The 22,565-nt window shown below is 32.9% G+C and overlaps 2 protein-coding genes across 5 annotated transcripts; one reads left to right on the top strand and one right to left on the bottom strand.

Moving 5' to 3' along the window:
* Nucleotides 1–96: 96 nt before the first annotated feature.
* LOC107371545 (lysosomal-trafficking regulator) lies at nt 97–6,917 on the bottom strand. 4 transcript variants are annotated; one of them, XM_015939667.3, is made up of 5 exons: nt 4,650–6,917; nt 4,221–4,424; nt 1,601–4,137; nt 1,433–1,528; nt 97–1,340 (listed from the first exon to the last, which is right to left on the bottom strand). In XM_015939667.3, exons 1-5 carry the CDS (start codon nt 6,730–6,732, stop codon nt 741–743), a joined length of 5,520 nt encoding a protein of 1,839 aa, XP_015795153.3. In that variant the 5' UTR covers nt 6,733–6,917; the 3' UTR covers nt 97–740. The 4 variants fall into 4 exon arrangements, with proteins under 4 accessions (XP_015795153.3, XP_015795151.3, XP_015795152.3 ...); XM_015939665.3 differs by having other exon boundaries at nt 4,221–4,469; nt 4,650–6,892; XM_015939666.3 differs by having other exon boundaries at nt 1,601–4,134; nt 4,221–4,469; nt 4,650–6,880.
* A 6,175-nt stretch (nt 6,918–13,092) lies between these two features.
* LOC107371424 (fatty acid synthase-like) lies at nt 13,093–21,840 on the top strand. The gene is made up of 7 exons (XM_015939504.3): nt 13,093–13,670; nt 13,756–13,908; nt 14,373–18,509; nt 18,624–19,124; nt 19,369–19,429; nt 19,530–21,519; nt 21,597–21,840. Exons 1-7 carry the CDS (start codon nt 13,517–13,519, stop codon nt 21,702–21,704), a joined length of 7,104 nt encoding a protein of 2,367 aa, XP_015794990.2. The 5' UTR covers nt 13,093–13,516; the 3' UTR covers nt 21,705–21,840.
* Nucleotides 21,841–22,565: the final 725 nt, after the last annotated feature.

Below are 22,565 nucleotides of genomic sequence, written 5' to 3'. Positions count from 1 at the left end.
TCTCATACTGATTAGATTTACCTGGTAGACATTTATTTTCATCAAGAATTTTCAATCGATAAAGAATGATGTAAAATTAAAAAATAAACATTGTAATAATTTGTTGACTTTGTTTATTGTGACTTTTGATTCTTGAAGTTATTTGTTTTTAAGGGATGAAGGGTTGACCAAGAAATATGGTTTATTTCAAGAGAGTTTACAATAGACTAGAAAATTTGATTGTTTCATTTTAAAAAAAAATAACAGTGAACAATTAAGCGTCATGCTTTCAACTAAACATTATGAGTATAATAAAATTGCAATACAATCAATGATATTTTGAGTTTTATGATTCTTGATGAATATAATTCAATGATGAATAATAAATCTTCTTATTTCTTTGCTTGACACTTTTTCCTTGGACTGTAGACATTTGGGTTCATTAAAAATTAATGTATTCCATTAATCAAATGTAGATATTCGATTGGTTAATTAGATGCTTTTGTAGGTGAAATGGTTTACATTATGATGGATAATAACTTGTCATTTTAATACTTTCATGTGACTTTATTGATTTGATGATAATGATTTGATAAGGTTGACGAAGAAACTTTGAGTAGGTAACAATTTGCTTTTTGCTGTCTTATTCTGTGGTTGTGTGTCTCATAAGGCGAGCAAAAACAATGAAATGAGCAATATGGCAGATCAGTTGATAAAATGAAAAGCGATAAACGAAATACTATAATATATGTTGATTGAGATTAACTGGATGATGAGTCGGAGTGAAAGAAAACGTTGACAAAATTGTTTTTCTTGGTAATACTTTTTCCCCACACAAGGATGGTTCCATTTTCACCAGCAATATGAAAATGTTGATTATCATGTGTGTAAGTCATGCATTTAATTGGCATGTTGAATTTAGGAGCAACCAGTTGACGGACTAGCGCCAAATCCCATGAATTGTACATTTTGATTGTTCCATCAGCAAAACCAACAGCCAATACATTAACGGAAACACCTTCAGGGGCAGATGAATAGCACATGGAGGTGATTTTTTCAGTGGTTTTTATTTCACCAACAACTGATCCATTAATTGTGTTTACTTTTAATAGGCTCACTCCTTGTTGGTGGCTTAAACTGGCAATATCTCCAAGAGTTTGACTTATAGCAATCGAAAGCACTTCGTTTGAATGACTGGCAATGGTACGAATATAAAATAGCTTATTAAGATCCCAAATAATACAAGCTCCATCAACTCCACCAGAAACGATCACATTAAACTCTTGATTGATCACAATACAATTAACTGGTCCACGGTGTCCATGTAACCAACTTTTACAACCGGTTAACTCAACATTATTCTGGAAGAGAAAAATTTTTAATTTTCAATTACTTTTTTCACGATATTTTTAAACAGATAAAAGTAGTTAGAGCAAGTAAATAAAAGAATTACCTTTATTGGACTAGTGAAATTATAAACTGTAATTAAACCTGATTGATGTCCGATCATGAGCATATTTTTTCCAGGTGTTGTGGCACATACAGTAACCTAATAAATAAAAATTATCAAATAATTAAAAATAGAATCAAGACTAAGTTTGAAAGATTTAGTGAAAATTACCTTGTCATAATTTAGATTGCCGGAGATGAGAGGAGTAGATGGACCATTTCGTGAATATTTAATTCTAATAACATTATCTGGATAGTTCCAAGAGACAAGAGCCAGGGAAGTAATGTATGTAGCTCCTGATGGATTATTTGAGCTGGAACTTGGTTTAGGTCTATTATATGTTAAAAGAAGACAAGTGTAGGCTTCCAAGGAAAACACAATATTTGTAATTAAAGGGCAAAAGGAAGCAATTTTGCGAGTACTTTTTTCTCTGTGAACAATCAATGGTTCAACTTGAGCAGGCGAACCGATATAATTTCCCCATTTAATACCAGTTACTTCTTCCATTACTGAAACAATGGAAGGTGATTTTGAATCCCTCAATCTACGCTCAGTATTGATTGAAGGATGAGGAGTATTGAATAATTGTTTAGGCATTTGACCAAAAGTTCTAATCATTGTATGTAAAGCTTTACTTTTAACTGGGTCTTCAATTTTGGACACATCGACCCCATAATAAGTGGCTGGATGGAAACAGTTGATGGCTTCAACGGCAGCTCGACCTGTTTGTTTGTAACCAAAAACTAAATCAATCCAGTCGTGCAAATTTTGAGTAATATAATCAGATTCAAGGGCTTGTCTATGGATGAGAATAAAAAGCCTGGCATCACCTCTGCACCAAGTTGGCAATTTAACGTCATCAACAACTTCACCATTTTGCCGAATGCCAAAGTTGAACTTTTCTTGATTCAAGAGAAATTCGGGAAGAGTAAAAAATTCTGGAATCAATTCTTTAAAATCAGTTTTTGATTCACCACTTGCTAATCTCCAAGCAGTTTCCATTGAATGGAAGGTTCGATCAGGAATGTCAAATGAATTGTCTTGATAGGTGAGAAACATTTGAGTAAAGGGTGGAAGACGGACAAGAAAGTGTAATACGGTTCCAGAATTACTGTAATGAGAACCAAAGTGATAAGGTCCGGTTGTTGGGAAAAGGGAATCTTCAAAATATGATGACTTCTCATATTCCTCTTTTAAATAATTGTATTGGTTAATATAATATTCTTCGTTACTTTTATGTTGTACAGCCATGGGCCTAGAAAGATTACGGAATGATGCTGGTGATTTAAGGTTAAGAACAGTACTATCATAATCAGCTAAAATAAACGGGAAAACGGGATATTGCATGAGATCATTGAAAGAACGGCCTGAAATTTTGTTTAGATATGTTAAATATTCAAAATTTGTCATGAGGCCTTCACGCCACAGTTGAGTAATTGAGGAAAGGCTTTTCAATTCAGTCAAGTTGGCCAATGTTTTCATATAAAGATACTTTAGAAACTCATCACAGTCACATTTGTTTTCAAATGAAATCAAATAAGATGATCCATTGGTAAGAAACATTTCAAAAGCATTATTTTGTAGCTGATAACGACATGGATGGATCTCTTTTATATCATCAAACAACCAAACTTCGGTAAATACAGTTGACTCGGAGTAGGGTGTCTTTTGTTCGCCAACAAAATGAATGCAACTTGAACCAATTAAAATTTCACCAGGATATTCAACACCCGGAGCAATTATTGTACAACTTGTAGTATAAAGGATTCTCTCGTTTGTGTAAAGACGATCAATTAAGGCAGTAAAATCAGATTCATGGAGATTTCTTTGAAACAAATAAGCTAAATTTTTGTCCAAGTATTTAGTTCGATGACGAGAAACTGGTTCAGCGAAAAATTTACTTGGAATATCAAGATGACAACGACGTAATCGACGACGAACTCTCATCGGACCCTCGGTAGGATCAAGTTCCCAGGAATGTAAATAGGAATCTTCATTGTACCAAACAGCCTTTTCGTGAGTAAACATTTCAATAAGTGACTTCCAATCTTTATGAATTGAATATCTTTCAGAGGATAGATGCTTTAAATGGTTAATGAAAACTTTCCTCTCCTGATTTTGGGCTTCAACAGCATCTCTTGTTATGCACATGGCGTTTTCAACCACTTTATGAGATAAAGATTGTAATCGTTCAAAAGAAGCATCTTCTTGTTGGTTGTTGGCTGATTGAAATTTTTCTTTGTTCCATTCAACAAACCATTCAGAAATTAATCGCTTTGAAATCTCGTTAGTTACCATTCTTTTGTTCGGATTATTTCCAATTGGATTAATTTTTAGTAGATCTCGCACTAACTCGGTACCATCAGAATCAGCACAAGCTTGAAGCAGATCTTTGAGAAATGATTCGAATAAATTTGCAAAACGATTGTTGGATCTCAGAAGGAGGGTTAAATTTTCAGCATTTGATTTTAAAAAGGAAACATAATATAATCTTTCTGGTGTTGGTTGAAGTGGAGACATCAAGAAATGAATCAATCGACACAATTCATTTTTGATAGCCTCTTTGGAGGTTCCAATGAAATTATTTAGAATAGATTTACGACGTTTGCTTTCAGACCTTTTCTTATTAAGATCAAGAACTTGAAAAATTCGATGTAATAAAGAACGAGCGAAAAATTTTTCCTTTTCACTGATGGAAAGATCATCTTCTAGGAAGGAAAAGAAATAAAATAATAATTTTAGATTACAATAAAAGAAATGATTACACTTGAAATTATATTGTTTAACGTACCTCTTAAAATAAGGAAATCAACAGATTTGAAGATCAATTTTTTAAATCTATCAGTTAGTTCAGAGTTGGAAACATGTCCTTTAATTGCATTTGAAGCTTCAGATTCATTCATGTAATTTGGTCTCTCTCGAAACGAACTATAAGTTGACATTGACGTTGAATCCACCACTAATCCTGAATTGTGAGAAGCCATGTAAGTCTCATCTGATGGAGAGAATAGGTTGAAGAATTTCTCTGATTTGTTTATGGCTGAGTTGATAATTTGATTGTCATGAGGGAAAGAGGGAGGAGAGAGAAGAGAGAAGAGAGAAGAGGAAGGGAAGATGTTGGGAGTTAAAGACAAGGTAAGACGCTTTCTTCTTTTGTTTTTTTCAAAATAAAGAAAATTAAGAAATTAAAACAAAAAGAAAACATTTAACGTGATATTACCTTTCATTAATTTTGATCGATCATCCCAATTTCGTATCAAATCGGTAAGATGATTACCAACAGCATCATGGGCAGCTTCAAATAAATGCACAAGCGATTCTCTGAACCAGTTTCTGAGTCCCTGAGTAGTCTTCTTTTCTAGTTGTGAGAGCTGGTTGATTGTTTGAAGAAAGAGATTCCAATGTTGAGATCTACTTGATTCAAATAGATTTCTTCCAATAGAATAGATTACTTTCAAAACATCGTTAATTATGACATCATCTTCATAACCATCGATAGAATCATCACGACCAAGTTGATAATTATCAGCATTCACTAAAACTTTTATTAAACACTCAATGAAACCAATTTCATATAAATGTTTCATTATCGGACTGGACAGTGGAAGGTTTTCAATAAATTTACGTAAAGCAATTAATGCTGTATGGCAGAGATTGACGTCGTTCACTGAATTTGGAAGAAGTGCAAACAGTAAAACAAAAGAATTCCAATGGTCATTGGACATCTTGTATATTTCGAGGGATGGAAAATTTTCTTCGAAAGAAAACCTTTCATCAGGCTGAGTATTCATGATGAAAGCAAAAGCTTGATTAATAAGGTTAAATGTAGCGGAATGTTGGTGGAGTTGATTGGCAATCAAGTGTAATCCATGATGGGTAATAAATGTGTTGATTGCTTCAAGCCCTTTACCCCGTTTGAGGCAGCAAATTAAGCAATTCAAAACAGCTTCACGTACTTTATCTGATTCACTGTGTCCTAGAATGACTAAAACTCCCGGGCGAACAATGGGTCCAATCATTTTATACAACATTGATTCGGAAGCTTCTTCGATAATTTTAGCAATCATGTTTATAAAATCAGCCATAACCATATAATAGATGGTCTCCTGATCAAATTTTGGTTCATTATTAGTACTGTTGCCATCAAAATTTGAACTTTCCCAATCACTATTCAACTTGTTCACCATTCCTGGTCTCCTATCACCAAGTGATCTTCTAATTTGACTAGACTTCAAATTAGTAGGCAATAAATAATAAAAACTAGACTTTGAATGACAAATGTAAGTGTTAGATGCTCGATGGAGTAGTAATAATGTGTCAAAAACATCGTTCAAAATGGACAGTTCTAAGGTTAATGTTGTTATCAGTGCCTTTGTCAGTTCAGGCAGAATACGGGCAACTTCATACGGTAATTCGAGATTGCTGTCATCCATTTGAACCAAAGTGTCTTTGAGCATGGTTAAAATAATATCAACAATATGAGCACGTCTCATTTGGAGAATATTAAATTCTCTCCTTGAATTAACTGGAGATATCAGATCTAATAACATATTAGTAAAACAATTTATAGTCTCAGGTTTTCGGTGCCAGGCTCTCCAAGACGAGATAAGATGGGAAAATGCTATTGAGTTGATAATTATGGCTTGCTTGGTATCTAAGCTGCTCAAGCAACAATTAAGATATGGCTGATAAACTTTACATGAAACATTGCAATTAGGCGTTTCCAAGACAGAATTAATCAAACGAAATCCATTAAACTCGTATGCAAAAGATAACATAAATTCGTAGTGAGTCTTGCAGACTTGTAACAATATATTAAGAGCACGAGCTTGAGTTTCGTCATTAGAAGTAACTTCAACAATTTTGGCAAAAAAGAAGATTAAAGCACCAATCCCACCGATTTCAAGTAAATTTTTACTCAAATCATTTTTTATCTCAGCAAACAGCACCAAAGGATTCCGTGTCACTTGTAGGTTATGATCCTCACGATTAACCTCTCCTTGAAGTGGCCGAGGAGTGAATGAAATGAAAGGCATTGAAGTGTAAAGTGCGATCTTTTTTTTACAAGGTGGTGTAAGATGATTAGGAGCTTCATATCCACCAATTTTAGATTGAATCACATGCATTGCTAGCGCAAATTCATCTGAATCTGTAGAACTATAACAGTCCATATCAGCTAGAGCCCAAATTTTAGATAACATCTCATGATGACATTTCAATAGATCAACCATTTCATTAAACAATGGGTTATTAATACTCGGATCCCATTTGTGTTCATCAACACAAGTAACAGGTCCATACATGATTGAAGCTTTGAACAATAATTACAGTTGATTAATAAAAAAGAACACAAATGAATTATCTATAAATTACCAAAATAAACAACACATCGAATAACCCAAGAATTGAAACATTACCAATTCATTTTTTCAAAACAAGCTTTGAGAAGGAGATACTCTATCTGATACAACTACTATCGTTTCGGATCAAGTAAAACCAACCCACAAACCAAAGCGACATCTATCTCAAAGTAAATGATTAATTTTGTCGGTATCATACCGACGATATGTAATCACTGATCTAAGGTCAGACGTAATGTTTTGGTAAATTAACCAGATCAGACGAGATTTACAAGAAATATCATGTCTCTTTTCCAAGATGCTAATAATTTCAAACATATCCAATTATTAAACCATATTTGCTTTAATTAGCCTTAACCTGATCAAATGCCTAACATATTGAATTGAATCAACACATTGACAGCAAAAACTAGAATATAAATCAATGAATTAAGCTGAATATATCATAGTTAACTTCAAATGTAAAGCGCATTGAATTTAATTCAAAACTCTATTCCCTCAATCAAGTACTTCAACATATTGTTATTTTATGGGGAAGAGGACATTAATTTAACCAGAATTTAAAAAGTAGTATCACAATAAAAGGTTAATGTTGGTGCAGTCGAGATATTATCATTGCAGTCATTTTACATTGAAAAATGCCAAAGCTGTTACGGAGTAAATGTTTCAAGTACAAAAATGCTAAAAGCGAAATTATAATAACACAATGAAAGTAATCAAAGCGGAAAATGAAGCGAGAATCACAACGATGTTTGATTTTAATCTTGATTGTTGCTGTTCAACACTTTTGTTCAAGCTTTATTTTTCAAATTTTAACATAATAGAGCAATAACTACTAACTACTCTTTGTTTTAACATATTTGCACTGAAAAATAAACAAGATTTTGAAACAATTGATTATCAGATCCTTGTAATTTGATTGTATCCCAAATGTGGTAATAAAATAGTGATTTAATGTTATCCAATCTTTACTTTTGTTCAATAATTCCTTCATTTTCTCATTGATTATATTGTCAAAGCGACCAAAAATATTCCTATTGATTTACAAAAGTTAATCATTTATTTCATCCCACCGTTGGAATAGGCCATTTAAGTTGACCTATTCAAATTGTGAAATTGCTCTTGATATTAGTATTGTTTACAGCTGTCTTCTGAATCTTTTCAAGAATGTCTCAGCAACAACTGGATCAATCGACTTTTGTTCAAAGAGCTGTTTATCTAATTGAACAAATCTCGACCAATTTACAATTCTTTATGGCTTCAGTATGGAACTTTACTTCAGAACATTTACTTTTTTTGCTTTTAGTGACCATAAAATGGACTCTCTGGATACTTCGCGGTATTGGTTTACCTTCAGCTTATTCCATGGGAAGCACAGTTCACCTTATTAAACACCTTACCAAGACATATAACAACATCTCTATGAATAACTGTACTCAATAATTAACCAAGAAAAAGTGCATTTGTATTAGTTAAATAAATTCAACATGAAGAGAGACAATAATTTGTCACACTTAACAAGTCCACAGGTTAAAAGAATTGCTTATAAGCGAGTGAAATACGCGTTTGTTACTATTAAAAGAAAACAATTATCACATTTATGTACAACTTGAAATAAATGGCCAAAAAACGGGTGAAAATTATTTTCTTGCAAATAACGACTCTGTTGGTTTGTAGGGACATAGAAATTGAATCCATTTGGCGATTTAAAAAGTTCACCGATGAAAAGTTTTCGAGAAAATCGAGGTTAAAGTTTAAACTTCGATCGCAATTTGTGCAAAATTTGAAGAAGCTGTTGCAATGAAACTTATTTTGTTTGTACAACTTTTGCTGAACAATCAGAAAATGGTCTTAATTTGATCAATAAAGTTTTGTGTTTTCTGTAGAACAAATGAGTTCGTTTTTTATTTAAATCGATCGCATTGAGTGATCGTAAAAGTTAACTATCTGAAACTAGATATTCGTCAATTAATATTATTGGTACACATTGTGGATCAAATATTTTTTTCAATTTATCAACTGCTCTCTGAATGTTGGCCATGCACCTAAAAACTTTGAGCCTCAATTTTTCGAGTATGTTAGCACCTACAGTCCTCATTCTTCCACTGACTTTCTCTTTTCTTAGCTATTAATTCTTTGTAATCTAAAAACTTTCGATTAGCACATTTCAATTACGATGATTTGGTTTAAAACGCACAGGAAACAACTTATTTAACAAACCAAACTTCAATAAACACATAACTTGGTAAATAAACCACTTTTCTGGTTAAGCTTACAAATGAAATACAGAAGTTACTACCAAAAGCTCGAACATTTGAGTAGACAGTTGAGAGTTGGTGCATTTGTAGGGACATAGAACCTGAGTCCATCGGTACTAAAAACTAATTCATCCTATGAACAGTTTTCTAGAAAATCGAGGTCAAAGTTTAAACTTTGATCGCTTTTTGGAATGAAATGGAAGTAGCTTTTAAAATGAAACTTATCTTGTTAGTGTAACTTTTGTTGAAGAATTAGAAAATATTGTTATTTCTTAAAATAACATTCTGAGTTTCATGTAAAACAGCTAAGTTCGATTTTTAGTTAAACTGACCACATCCTGTGGCCATGAGAGTTAGAGACCTAGAACTTGATATTTGTCGATGAAAGTTATCGATACACATCGTACATTAAATAATTTTTTCAATTTGACAATAGTTCTCTTGATTTCGGTCATTTACCTAAAAACTTTGAGCCTCAATATTTCGAGTATGGTTGTACCTACAGTCCTCATTCTTTCACTAATTTAATCAAACACTGACCAATAATCTTATGCAATTTAAAAAGTTTCGATTAGTTCATTTGGATCAAGATGTTTTGGCTTTAAATGCACAAGCAACAACTTATTTAACAAACCAAACTCAAATAAACACATAACTTGGTAAATAAACCACTTTTCTGGTTTAGTTTGTAAATGAAACGCAAAGAGTGCTGCCAAAGGCTCGAACATTTGAGTTGAGAGTTGAGACTTGGTGCATTTGTTAGGGACATAAAATCTCAGTCCAATGGTGCTAATAAATAATTCATAAGATAGTCAGTTTTCAAGAAAATGGAGGTCAAAGTTAAAACTTCGCTCGCATTTTGCGCGGCTATGGAACCAGTTTTTGCAAAGAAACTTACTTTGGTAATGTAACTTTTGATGAAAAGTCAGAAAATGTTGTTATTTTGCGAAAGGATATTCTGTGATTTCAGTAAAACATATAAGTTCGATTTTTAGTTAAATAGACCGCATTGGGTGGCTATAAGATTCAGAGAGCTGAAACTTGATATTTGTCGATAAAAGTTATTGGTACACATTGTGCATCAAATAATTTTTTCAATTTATCAACTGTTCTCTTGGTTTCGGCCATCAGCCTAAAAACTTTTAGCCTCGATATTTCGAGTATGGCTGTACCTACAGTCTTCATTCTTTCACTAATTTAATCATTTACTAACCAATAATCTTATGCAATTTAAAGAGTTTCGATTGCAGCATTCGGATTACAATGATTTGGTTTCAAACGCACGAACAACAACTTATTTAACAAACCAAACCCAAATAAACCAATATCTTGGTAAATAAACCACTTTTCTGGTTAAACTAACAAGTAAAATGCAAAAAGTATTGCCAAAAGCTTGAAAATTTGAGTAGAGAGTTGAGACTTGATGCATTTGTAGGGACATAAAAACTAAGTCTATTGGTGCTTTTAAATAATTCATAAGATGGACAGTTTTCTGGATAATGGAGGTCAAATTGGAAACTTCGATCACCTTTTGTTTGGCTTTGGAAGCAGCTTTTTTCATGAAACTTCGCTTAATTAATTAGGATTTTGATAAACTACCTGAAAATGATCTTATTTTGAGAAAATATATTTCTGTTTTCTGTAAAACAGATCAAGTTCGATTTTTAGTTGAACCGACCTCATTCTGTGACCATAAGAGTTAGAGAGAAACAACTTAATATTTGTCGATGAAAATTGCTGCTACACATTGTGCATCCATTAATTTTTTCATTTTATTGATAGTTCTCTTAATTTTGGCCATTTATTAGAAAACTTTTAGCCTCAATATTTCGATAATGGCATCATCTGCAGTCCTCATTATTTGACCAAACATTGGATTGCATTATGGGCTATAACAATATATGAATGAATAACGAATAAAACCCGAGTTAATTGATTTAAGAATGAATATCCTTGAATTAACACCTAAGGATTGTGTCTGATTCAACACAAATCTTCTTTGAGCTACATTTAACTCATTTACTCTTTATAAAGCAAGTTTCAAATCTAACAACGTAAGTAATGAATGCTATGGCTTATTTTTCAAGATCTTTAATAATTCAATATTTCAGTATATTATAACCCATGATGCAATCTAATTTTTGGTCAAAGAATGGTGGTTTTAAGTGATGCCATTCTCGAAATATTGAGGCTAAAAGTTTTCTAATAAATGGTCAAAATTAAGAGAACTATCAATACAATAAAAAAATTAATGGATGCACAATGTGGGGCAGCAATCTTCATCGACAAATATTAAGTTTCTTCTCTCTAACTTTGATAGTCACAGAATGCGGTCGGTTCAACTAAAAATCGAACTTGATCTGTTTTACAGCAACAGAAAATGTTATTTCTTAAAATAAGTTCGTTTTCTGGTTGCTTATCGAAATCCTAATTAATTAAGCGAAGTTTCGTGAAAAAAGCTGCTTCCATAGCCGAACAAAAGGCGATCGAACTTTTAACTTTGACCTCCATTTTCTAGAAATCTGTCCATCGGATGAATTATTTAAAAGCACCAATAGACTTAGTTTTTATGTCCCTACAAATGCATCAAGTCTCAACTCTTTATTGAAATGTTCAAGCTTTTGGCAATACTTTTTGCATTTAATTTGTTAGTTTAACCAGAAAAGTGGTTTATTTACCAAGAAATTGGTTTATTTGGGTTTGGTTTGTTGAATAAGTTGTTGCTTGTGCATTTTAAACCAAAATAATAATCTTAATCCAAATGAACTAATCGAAAGTATTTAAATTGCATAGGATTATTGGTTAGTAATGGATTCAATAAGTGAAAGAATGAGGACTGTAGGTTCAGTCATATTCGAAATATCGAGGCTAAAAGTTTCTAGGTTAATGGCCGAAATCAAGCGAACTATTGTCAAATTGAAAAAATTATTTAATGTACGATGTGTATCGATAACTTTCATCGACAAATATCAAGTTCTAGCTCTCCAACTCTTATGGCCACAGAATGCGGTCGGTTTAACTAAAAATCGAACTTAGCTGTTTTACTGAAAACTCAGAATGTTATTTCTCGAAATAACAACATTTTCTAATTCTTCATCAAAAGTTACACTACCCGAATAAGCTTCTTTCTTCTTCTTCTTGCAAAAGCTACTTTCATTGTTGAACAAAAGGGGATCGAAGTTTAAACTTTAACCTCGATTTTCTCGAAAACTTTTCATCGGAGAACTTTTTAAATTGCACAAATGGATTCAGTTTTCATGACCTTATATGATAACAGTGTATTAATTCGAAGGAAATCAATTTCTACTCGTTTTTTCCATTTGGTAAATTTTTTGCATAAATATGATAATTGTGTTGTGCATTTAGTAACAACCTAAATACGCCATCCTCTGATGAGTTTAACTTCAGACTTGTGAATCAAATTATGTTTGAATGAAAATATCTTCATTTTATTACAAATATTACTCATTTATCTGTTCTGCGTTTGAGCTAAATATTACTGTGATTACTCAACGTATTTTATCTCGACTTGAATTGTAAATCTAGGAATTCTCAATGAAATATAACCAACTAAAAAGGAGTTAATCCCGATTACCTGTGTTAGATATCAATATCATTGTAAAACTCAACAAGATAACTGGGAATAAAGCGTTTTAATGGGCAAATGTTTAAAATTGAAACTACAAATGTATGTCAAATTAGATTTTGAATCATGGTTTCAATCAATTTCAATGTCAACACAGTTCATTTGAATTTTTGGTTTAGATTACAAACAATAATGACAATTACAGTTAGACTCGAAAAGATTACAATTAGATGCTCATATCTTAGAATCAAAGTTGAGCTGGAGATTGAGTGAATTGAAACTTGTGAGATTTCAGGGTTCAGGTTGAACAATAATCCTAAACTGCAGCTAACAAGTGAATTTATCTAATTTTCCTGTTCGACAAAGTATGAAACCCACACATTAATCGTAACCTGAAAATCAGTAACTAATCAGGTGGACATTGTTGATACAAATCAGATTTACAAGTGTAATTGCACTCCATTTGTTATCTATTTGTTTCATTTTAAATGTATCGCGTACATCCATATTGAAGTATTGATAGGCAGTACTAATCAATGAAAAATCATCTATATTTTTATTGTTCCTTGTAAAATGATTCCATTACCAAGCCTGAAACAATAATCAATAATCGTTTATTTCATTCAACCAATTTCACTTTCCATCAAAAATAATCGTAATTTATCGACTGTAAAAACTGGACAACTGCTAAATTTGTAATTTGCAAGATCTGGACTGTGGCGTAGTGTACATCGAGCCTTGCACATGTTTCAATTGGTTACCCTAACACAACTTTTTAATTGTACCAAAATAGATTGAACAATTTTTCTCAGAAGGAAGTAAAAACTGTTTAATTGCAGTTCAGCATTGATTACAGTTGGTTAAAGTTTAAATTAGATCAAAAATGACGATAAATATGTCCCAATCAAAGGCAACACCAATAGCAGTAACTGGCTTAGCTGGACGATTCCCTCAATCGGATAATGTTGAAGAGCTGTGGGATCATCTGTTGAATGGTCGAGTCCTTTATCAGTCAGACGATTTTCCTTATCCGAAAAGTAAGTTGATCTAATTATAGTTATATTTAAATATTAATACGTTTAATTGCATTGACTTATGCATTTTATCAACACATTTTACTAGTTTTCAATAAGACGCCAAAATCAAGAGGAGCTCTAAAAGACACATCTCACTTTGATAGTGACTTTTTTGGCTATGACCGTAAATCTGCTAATTTTCTTGACCCACAATTACGTATTTTATTGGAGGTTGTTTATGAAGCTCTTTGGGATGCAGGTAAGTTAATTATTATACATAATTTAATTAAATTGTTCTTGTTTTAAGATTTCCATTAATATTGAAAATATATTGATAATTGTCTTATTGTCTTTTCACATTACTATACGCAACAGTTTGTTTACTTTCTTTTGTTACCGAGAAGTCAACGGTTTTCTAGCTTTTGTGTTACTCATATGACTAGTGAATATTTTCATTATTATTTGAGCTGATTTAATCAATAATATGTTACAATTAGCATGTGAAGGTAATAATGTATTGCAAGGTTAAATATTGTGTAAGTAATTACGTTATAAATAGTTGCAAGTCGCAAAGTAATGTAATGTAGACCATAAAGTGATTAATGAATTATTTTATCACGTTGACTCTTTTTCACATCAAAGTACAATTTCAATATGGATTTGATAATGCTTTCAATGATGTAATTAGTGTTTATAATTATTAATCATATTGTAATTTTTTAGGTATTCCACCGGAGACTTGGTATGGCTCTAGAACCGGCTTCTATTTGGGGTCATCCTTTGAAGAAACCGGGCTAACTGTTCGCTCCCCGGACCAATCTGTTGAGCTTATTCAACATTTCCCATCTCGAGTTTCATATCATTTCAATTGGAAAGGACCAAGTATGATTATTGATACTGCCTGTGCATCAAGCTTAAACGCATTGACTGAAGCGTATAGTGGACTCATTAATGGAACCTGTGATCAAGCAATTGTGGCTGGAATTTGTTTGCATTTAAAGCCCAATGTGACAATTTGCTTTAGTGAACTAGAAATGTTGTCCAAATCGGGAAAATCTCGATGTCTTGACACCTCAGCTGATGGTTATATACGATCTGAGGCAATTGTAGCCATTGTATTACAACGTGAGAATCTATCTAATCGAGTTTATGGTAAAGTAATTGGATTTGCTGCAAGCTCAGATGGTTACACCAAAGAGGGAATTACTTATCCATCTCGAGAAGTTCAAATAAATACAATGAAATTGGCTTTGAATCGTAGCTCAGTCAATCCAATGTCTGTTGAATACGTTGAAGGCCATGTAACAGGTACATCAGTTGGTGATCCTATTGAAACAGCGGCCATTGTGAAAGCCTATAGATCAACAAACACAGAGTCACCGTTAATCATTGGTTGTCTAAAGGGTAACATTGGACATACCGAGGCATCAGCAGGTGTTTGCGCATTAATAAAGGCCCTCAAAATATTCCAAAACAGTTTAATTCCGATGAATGTGGGCATGGAAGTAGTTAATCCAAGGATCGAATCACTTCGAGATGGACAATTGATAACACCAAGGACTAATTTGCCCTGGAATGGTAACATTATTGGTGTTAATGCTTTTGGTTTTGGAGGTTCAAATACACATTGTTTGATTGCTGCATCAGACAAAAGGTATCCAGTTGACAATCAAGTACCTAAAAATTCCAGAAGATTGATTTGTTTTTGTAATCGAACTGAGAAAGGACTTAGAAAAATGTCGCATTCTATACAAAATCAATGCAGATCAAATGAATATTTAGCTTTGATTGATAAAATCGCTATTGGGACAACAATTGAAAGTGGAATGTATTGGCGTGGTTTCTCGATCCTTAAATTTGACTCTAATACTGATAAAACTACTCTGACTGACCTTACAACTAACTACTCAACCCATCGTTTACCGATAGTCATGTTTTTCGACCAAGTGACTTCTAATTTGCCCGACTTAAATTCTGATTATGATCCAATAAATGTCTTTTTGGATCGCAAAGTCGAAACCTGTTATGATTATTTAAAGAAACAAGGATACCAAAGGAAATACATTGAGGAAAATTCATCAATCGTTTTAGTTATTCATCAATTGGCTTGGGCTGATCTACTTGTTAATGATTTGAAAATTCAACCCGATTTAGTTGCTGGTTATTCATTGGGTTCGATTGCTGCTTCATTTGCTGCCAAACAATCTACTTGGAATAATTGTCTATCGAAATTGGCTGATAATATTAGACTTCAAGCAAAGCCCTCTAAAAGCAATCACACATTTAGAAATAAATTTGAATCCGAATTGAGCAAAATGAGATTTAATGATCTAGTCAATTGCTATAAGAATATGGCTGATTCAGATGTCTACATTTATCTTGACAGAACAATTGACCAAGTTGAAACCAGTGAATTGGTTTTTTTAAATATTTCGTCTTCCATAACACATAATCAAATCTCTTTGGATTCCAAGGCAGAAAATATAATAGCTAATTACAATGTTTATAGTGATATCTTGGTCATTTTAGGTAAACTTTATGCTTCTGGAACCAATCTTAATTTAAGTATCTTCAACAATCAACAATTTCCAGTTAGTTCCAGTTGTCCCAGTCTTGGTCATCTAATTGAATGGGATCATAAGCAAACATTTGATACTATTGTTTATCCTGATTTTTTTCGCGACTCATTTCACACAGTCCATCGAGTTGACTTAATGGACCCAGAATTTTCAGATTTAGCCGGTTATTCAATTGAAAATGAACTCATTTGTCCCATATCATGTTACATTTGGATCATTTGGGATCACTTGGTTAAATTACGTTGTACTGATCAACGTCATCGGTACAATTCGTTTGAACTGCGCTCGTTGAAAGTTATAAAAATGGTTAACTTGAGTGAACCAGTCGAGTTTAGAGTCACATCTAATCCTGACACTGGAGAGTTTGCAATTAAATATGCTGCCGATTATTGTCCAATTGTAACTGGATTTGCCAAAATTATTGATAAAAATACATTCGACTATTCATCTTATCTCACAACCAACACTGAAAACTCCACTGATGAACCAATTATTTTAACGTCTGAAGAGGTTTATGCCGATCTGCTTATTAGAGGCCTGAGCTCGGATGAATCCTTCAAAAGTATTACCTCTTTCAACTCAAGCCAATCTCAAGCAACAATCAAATTTGATGGCCATTGGATAACCTTTTTTGAATCAATATTAATTTCGCCACTTATTCTAGATTCATATGATTCAATAATGGCTCGCCCAGTTCAACTGGATTGGTTCAGATGTGATCCATTGATTCTTAATGAAAGCTTAAAAAATCTCAAAAGATCTGGTTCAGAAATAAATGCGTTTACTTTCCAACTAGATGTTGATGCACAGATAATTGCGACTAAAGGTTTAATTACTACATTTCCTAATTACCAACAAGTTCCTAACACTACGGGCCACCCTGAACTTCATTATCGACATCAAGTTTTTCTACCTCTTAACTGTCAATTACATTCACAGGCAGAGTTGAATAACAATCAGCTAGGTTTAGTTGAAAGGATTGATTATCTTTTGAGTCTGGTGGAATCAAAAAATAAGAAAAAGCAGATTGACTATTCGCCATATGATAAAGATTCAACTTTACTTAAAACAATTTCTTCAATAATTAACTCTGGAAATACAGCGATCAATCCAGAGACGATTTCCAATATTGATTGTGCATTTGAAAGAGAAATGACTTCAAAGAATTGTGGTGATTTGTTGCATATTCATTTAGGATTGTTTGAAGAAAATAGTCCATCCACCGGAATGATAAACATTTACCAAGTTGGAAGGGTTAATGCTTACTCTTACGATTCCAATTGTGATCTTACCTTCAGAAAGATTCGTAGTAATTACACATTCGAGTTACAACAGACAGTCAAACCTGATTCACTTTCTTCAGCTGATTTAGTCATTTACAATCATTCATCGCTTGGTTTATCTATAAATGAAGTCAACATTGATGACGAATGTGCATTTCTATCAAATTTCAATTCTCTTTCTGTATCAAGTTTCCTATTAATTTTAATGAGGGAAGAAAAGTACTCATTTGAAGATGCCTTATGCAAATTGGTTTCTGGTGTTAAGTCAAAAAATCAAATTTCAAGCAAGCGTTTGGTGGATCATTTGCTTCAAAACGATTTTATTGTTATTTCCGAGCACACAATTAACAATGGATGTCCAATCAAATCAATAATATTGAGAAAAGTCCAGCCAAATAGCTTATCCACCACCGAAACAAAAATCCTTTACATTTCTGAGCGAACATTTGATTGGGTTGACAAATTGAAAAGTCTAGTAGATGATTCTGATGATAAAATATGGTTAATATCTAATGGTTGTTACCGAACTGGTTTGGTTGGACTTTCTTCGTCTCTAAAAGAAGAATCATTTGGTCATCGAATCAGAGCAATTCTTGCTGTTGACTTCGATCATACAAGAGATGCACAAATTTTCAATGAACTGAGAAACAAGGATTTGATAATAAATGTTAGACGATTAGCAAATGGTCCATGGGGAACTTACAGACACATCGAGTTGAATCCCCATGATCAAGTAATTGTCCGTGACGATTCAGCATATTTGACTTGGACAAGTGAAAAAAATATCAATTCATTAGCATCAACAGAAGCACCAGTTTTATCATGGTACCGTTCACCTCCAACTAATGATGATATCCATGTTTTAGTTCATTATTCAACATTTAATTATCTGGACAAGTTGATCGGGAAAAGCAGAGATTCAACATTAATTCCCAAAAGTCAAAGAGTAGGCTGGGAATTTTCTGGTTATTCATTGAAGACTCAAAAAAGAGTAATGGGTAAGCTTAAATAACCTTTGATCACCCATTTTGTTCACTTCAACCTCTAGTGTAACCGGTTGATTAAAGAATACTCTTCTGTTGATTTTAAATAATTTATTCGTTTCATTCTAGGTGTTTGTGAAGGGAACGGAACCGCCGGTGCTTTAACTAGTGATTCAATAATTTTTCAATTCGATGTTCCTGATAATTGGCCCCTAGAATCAGCTGTTACCACGCCAATCCCTTATTTATTGGCTTATTATTGTCTTAATGTTTTGTCTTCAATCAAACCATCATTTAAAGTCTTCATTAATGGAACTTCGGATGGAATCGAAATTGCAATTATCTCACTTTGTCTATCCATTAATTGCCAAGTATTTATTCAATTAAACTCGCCTTCTGATGAGAAAACGTTTCGTGAATTGTTTCCTTCTTTAAGAGACGAGAACTTTATTCATGCCAACCAATATGACCTGGACAATCATTTATTACAATTAACCCCAGGAACTGGGGTCGATATTGCAATCAACACAGGATCAAGTAAAATACTCCAGTTTCTTCCAAATTGCTGTTCTTTTGGTGGAAAAATTATCCAGATTGGATCAATTGACGAAAGTTATGCTCTTCAAATAAGTAAGTGTGAAAACTAAACTATTGAAAATATATTGCTGAAAATCGCAGTAAATTAATGGGTTTTGATGGTAAAGTTTCAAAATTGTAACTATTTTGAATCTTCTATCACAAGAATTTCCAATTAGAGGATAATTTGGTTAATGTGTCTAAAGTGTCTTAATTTTCTGCTTTAATTTAATTGACTGTTACAAATGTAAATATTTTTATTGAAAACAGCAATTTAAATAGTTTTTTTATTCCATAGATGATCAATTGGTACAAAAATGTGGATCACTGGCATCATTTAATCCTTTTGATTTATTTAGGTAAGCTTTTTTGATTATCATCTCTCTGTTTAACCCAAATCTGGTCATTGATATCAGAAGATTCATGTTTTCATTTTGTTTTTATTTTTTACTTTTCCAGGAATCTGTTGAATGATAAAAATTTGGCTAAATTAAAAGACAAACTTGCTAATTTATTCAATGATGGACTTTTGAATAATAAAATTTACCCTTTACCAGCTGTAATCATAAATCGAACTGAAGTAATTACGAAAGGTCTGGAAATTTTGAATAACAAAAGTATAATTGAAAGATTTGTTATTGCAATTCGAGATGAAGTAAATGCTAAGCCAATTACAGTGAGATGTATTGCAAAAACTTACTTCAATTCAAAAAAGTGCTATATTCTGATCGGAGGATTAGGAGGAATCGGATTACAATTAACCAAATGGATGGTTAGCAGAGGAGCCAAGAATATTATAATTACTTCTCGCAATGGAATCACCAAACAATATCAACGTTTCATAATTTCTCGATTAAAATCTCTTCAATTTAACCCAAATAGTGATAATTGTACCTTATGCAAGTCATCAGATTCATCTGGAGCAAACATTGTTATCATCAATGAACCAACCAGCGATGAAGACTCTTGCGCTAAAATAATCAAAGAATCAATTGAAAATTATGGACCAATTGGTGGTATATTTAATTTAGCAGGGATTCTTAAGAGCGGATTGCTTGAGAACCAAACCTCTGAAACATTCATGGAAGTCTGTTTACCTAAAATTGAAGTGACGGAACATTTTGACAAATTATCAAGATTACATTGTCCACAATTGGATTATTTCGTCTGTTTCTCGTCAATTTCAGCCTTAGGAATTCTTGGTGAACCCAATTATGGTTATGCCAATTCTTATATGGATAGGTTGTGTGAAGAGCGAAGATCTCATGGTTTACCAGGAACAGCAATCCAATGGGGAGCCGTTGGAGATGTCGGTATGGCTCGACGTTTAATTACCGGTTCAACGGCTTCCATTGCAGGTTCAGCTGGTCGACGAGTTCTTGGTGTTATTGATGACTTGGACAAATTTTTACAATTACCTTATTCAGTATGTTATGCTGTACAGCATGCAACCAAACAAGAACACACTGTTTCTGGTAAAGGTAACATACTTCAACGGATTGGACATATTTTAGGTTGTCAAAGCTTGGACAAATTGGATGGTAACACAACACTTGGCTCTCTTGGTTTAGATTCATTACAAGCAATTGAAGTGAAAACTTTGATTGATACAACTTGTAATGTTAATTTATCCAACATTGCTATTCTTAAATTAACCATTTCTGAAGTGGATAAATTGGCAACTGATAGCAATCAAATGGCACCTGAAAATGATTTAGACAAAAGGAGTATCGAAGAGCAAACGTTAATCAACTTGACGGATAAAGGAACTGAACCCATATTTTTCTTTCCTCCAGCCTTTTTTGATTTTCTATCAATGATGCCAGTTGCTGAAGCTTTAAACAGGACTGTGGTTGGTGTTCAATTGACGGAAAAGGTTCGTTCTTTGGGAACATTCAAGCAAATTTCCAACTTCTATGCAGAAACCATATTAGCCGCTTATCCAAATTTAAAAAGATATGATTTTGTTGGTTATTCCTTTGGTTGTACGGTTGCTTTTGAATTGGCCAAAGTGTTACAAGAAATGATTGGTAAATCTCGGGTTGATCGGATTGTATTTATTGATGCTTCGCCTTATGGTTTGAAAAAGTTGGGACAAAAAACCATGAAAATGGTGCTTGCTGGTATTCCTAGTTGGGAAATATTCATTTCTATAATGCAGTTCATGGGTGTTAGAATTGACGAGAAAACTAAAAGATTATTAGAGGAATCTGAAGATGACGAGTTCATGTATCAAGAAGTTGTCACACAAACCCTGATTGATGCTGGAATGAATGGTCCCACTGATTCTTTGATTGACAATGCTGCCGGAATGATTGACAGAACTTATTATCTTGGATCAATGGAGGATTTAGGGACATTTGATGGCGATGCTTTGTTTATTCAAGTTATAAATAAAGCAGTTGTATCGAGCGGTACAAGTTCACTTGTTAATGAAGGTCTCCCTAAGGTAAATTTAACCATTAATTAACTAACATTCAATAATCTAACAATTTGTTTCTCTTTTTCTTGATTTTTTTCAAACAGATTATCAAAGGTGCTTTGAAAACAGTCATGTTCAATGCAACTCATTTTGATGTACTCAAAGTTTACGCTCGGGAAGTAGCTGCTGAAATTGAAAAGATTATGCCATGATCAAGAATTTGGATTTTTTACTTGATGTACAAAGATTATTATTGAATAATTCTGGTAATTTTGGATAGACTAGTTAATCGAAGATTGGATTCTTTCTTTTTCAGTTTTGTGTTCAATAAATTTAACTTAAAATGAAGATTTAATCATTCAACTGTACTCTATTCAAACACTTGAATAATGGAATAGAAATCTCAGAGTTGACGAAATCCTGTTTATCCAGATTGAGAAATATCTGATGGAATCGGGATCAATGACAAGAATTAGGAAAGATCAGAAGACGGACAACTAAGTTCAACGACTATTCAATCAGTAAGCTGATTATTGTCCTGATGGTTGTTTGTTAGCAATAAAATAGATTTCAGTTGACAATAGATTAGGCCGTTTGAACTGCTTTTTTGTAAAACTTCCAAAATGGTGCCGTTGACGCGTTCATTAAAGAGTAATGTTTCTTTTTCTATCCAGTATCATTACTTTAAATTGAGTGAAACACAATTAAATTGGATAACAATGAATGCATGTATAATCAGATAGTTTTGGTTAAAGTCGATGAATTTTGTCACATCGTTAAAGTTGAAGAACCAGCGTTAACTAATTGAATGGCAAGGAAACTAATTCAACACAAAATAGTCTGTCTCTGGCAATCCTAGAAATTACATTCATAAATTGACACGGAACCAAATAATTTGTTTACTTCGTAATTTGATTGGTTTGGAATTGAGTTTCACGAAGCAAAAGATTCATCTTAATTAAAGGTTCTTCTGTTTCTCCTATTTAGGTTTCATGGTCAATGTTGAGTTTATGAGAATCAGTTTTGACGGTAAATCTGAAATTATTGAAAGAGCGTAAATGTAACGATTGGAG

Source organism: Tetranychus urticae, chromosome 3 (genome assembly GCF_039701765.1).
Source record: "Tetranychus urticae isolate SD_2017Ah chromosome 3, NJAU_TeUrti_SD_1.0, whole genome shotgun sequence".
In the NCBI taxonomy this organism is placed as follows: domain Eukaryota; kingdom Metazoa; phylum Arthropoda; class Arachnida; order Trombidiformes; family Tetranychidae; genus Tetranychus; species Tetranychus urticae.
This window is presented reverse-complemented; position numbering and strand designations above follow the sequence as displayed.

Coding starts and splice junctions, on each gene's coding strand:
- LOC107371545 (XM_015939665.3), bottom strand. CDS start 6,732: ATGTATGGACCTGTTACTTGTGTTGATGAACACAAATGGGATCCGAGT. Junction 4,138..4,220: donor TGATTTCCTTATTTTAAGAG/GTACGTTAAACA, acceptor TTTCCTTCCTAG/AAGATGATCTTTCCATCAGT. Junction 1,341..1,432: donor ATTTCACTAGTCCAATAAAG/GTAATTCTTTTA, acceptor TTTCTCTTCCAG/AATAATGTTGAGTTAACCGG.
- LOC107371424 (XM_015939504.3), top strand. CDS start 13,517: ATGACGATAAATATGTCCCAATCAAAGGCAACACCAATAGCAGTAACT. Junction 18,510..18,623: donor GACTCAAAAAAGAGTAATGG/GTAAGCTTAAAT, acceptor GTTTCATTCTAG/GTGTTTGTGAAGGGAACGGA. Junction 21,520..21,596: donor TTAATGAAGGTCTCCCTAAG/GTAAATTTAACC, acceptor TTTTTCAAACAG/ATTATCAAAGGTGCTTTGAA.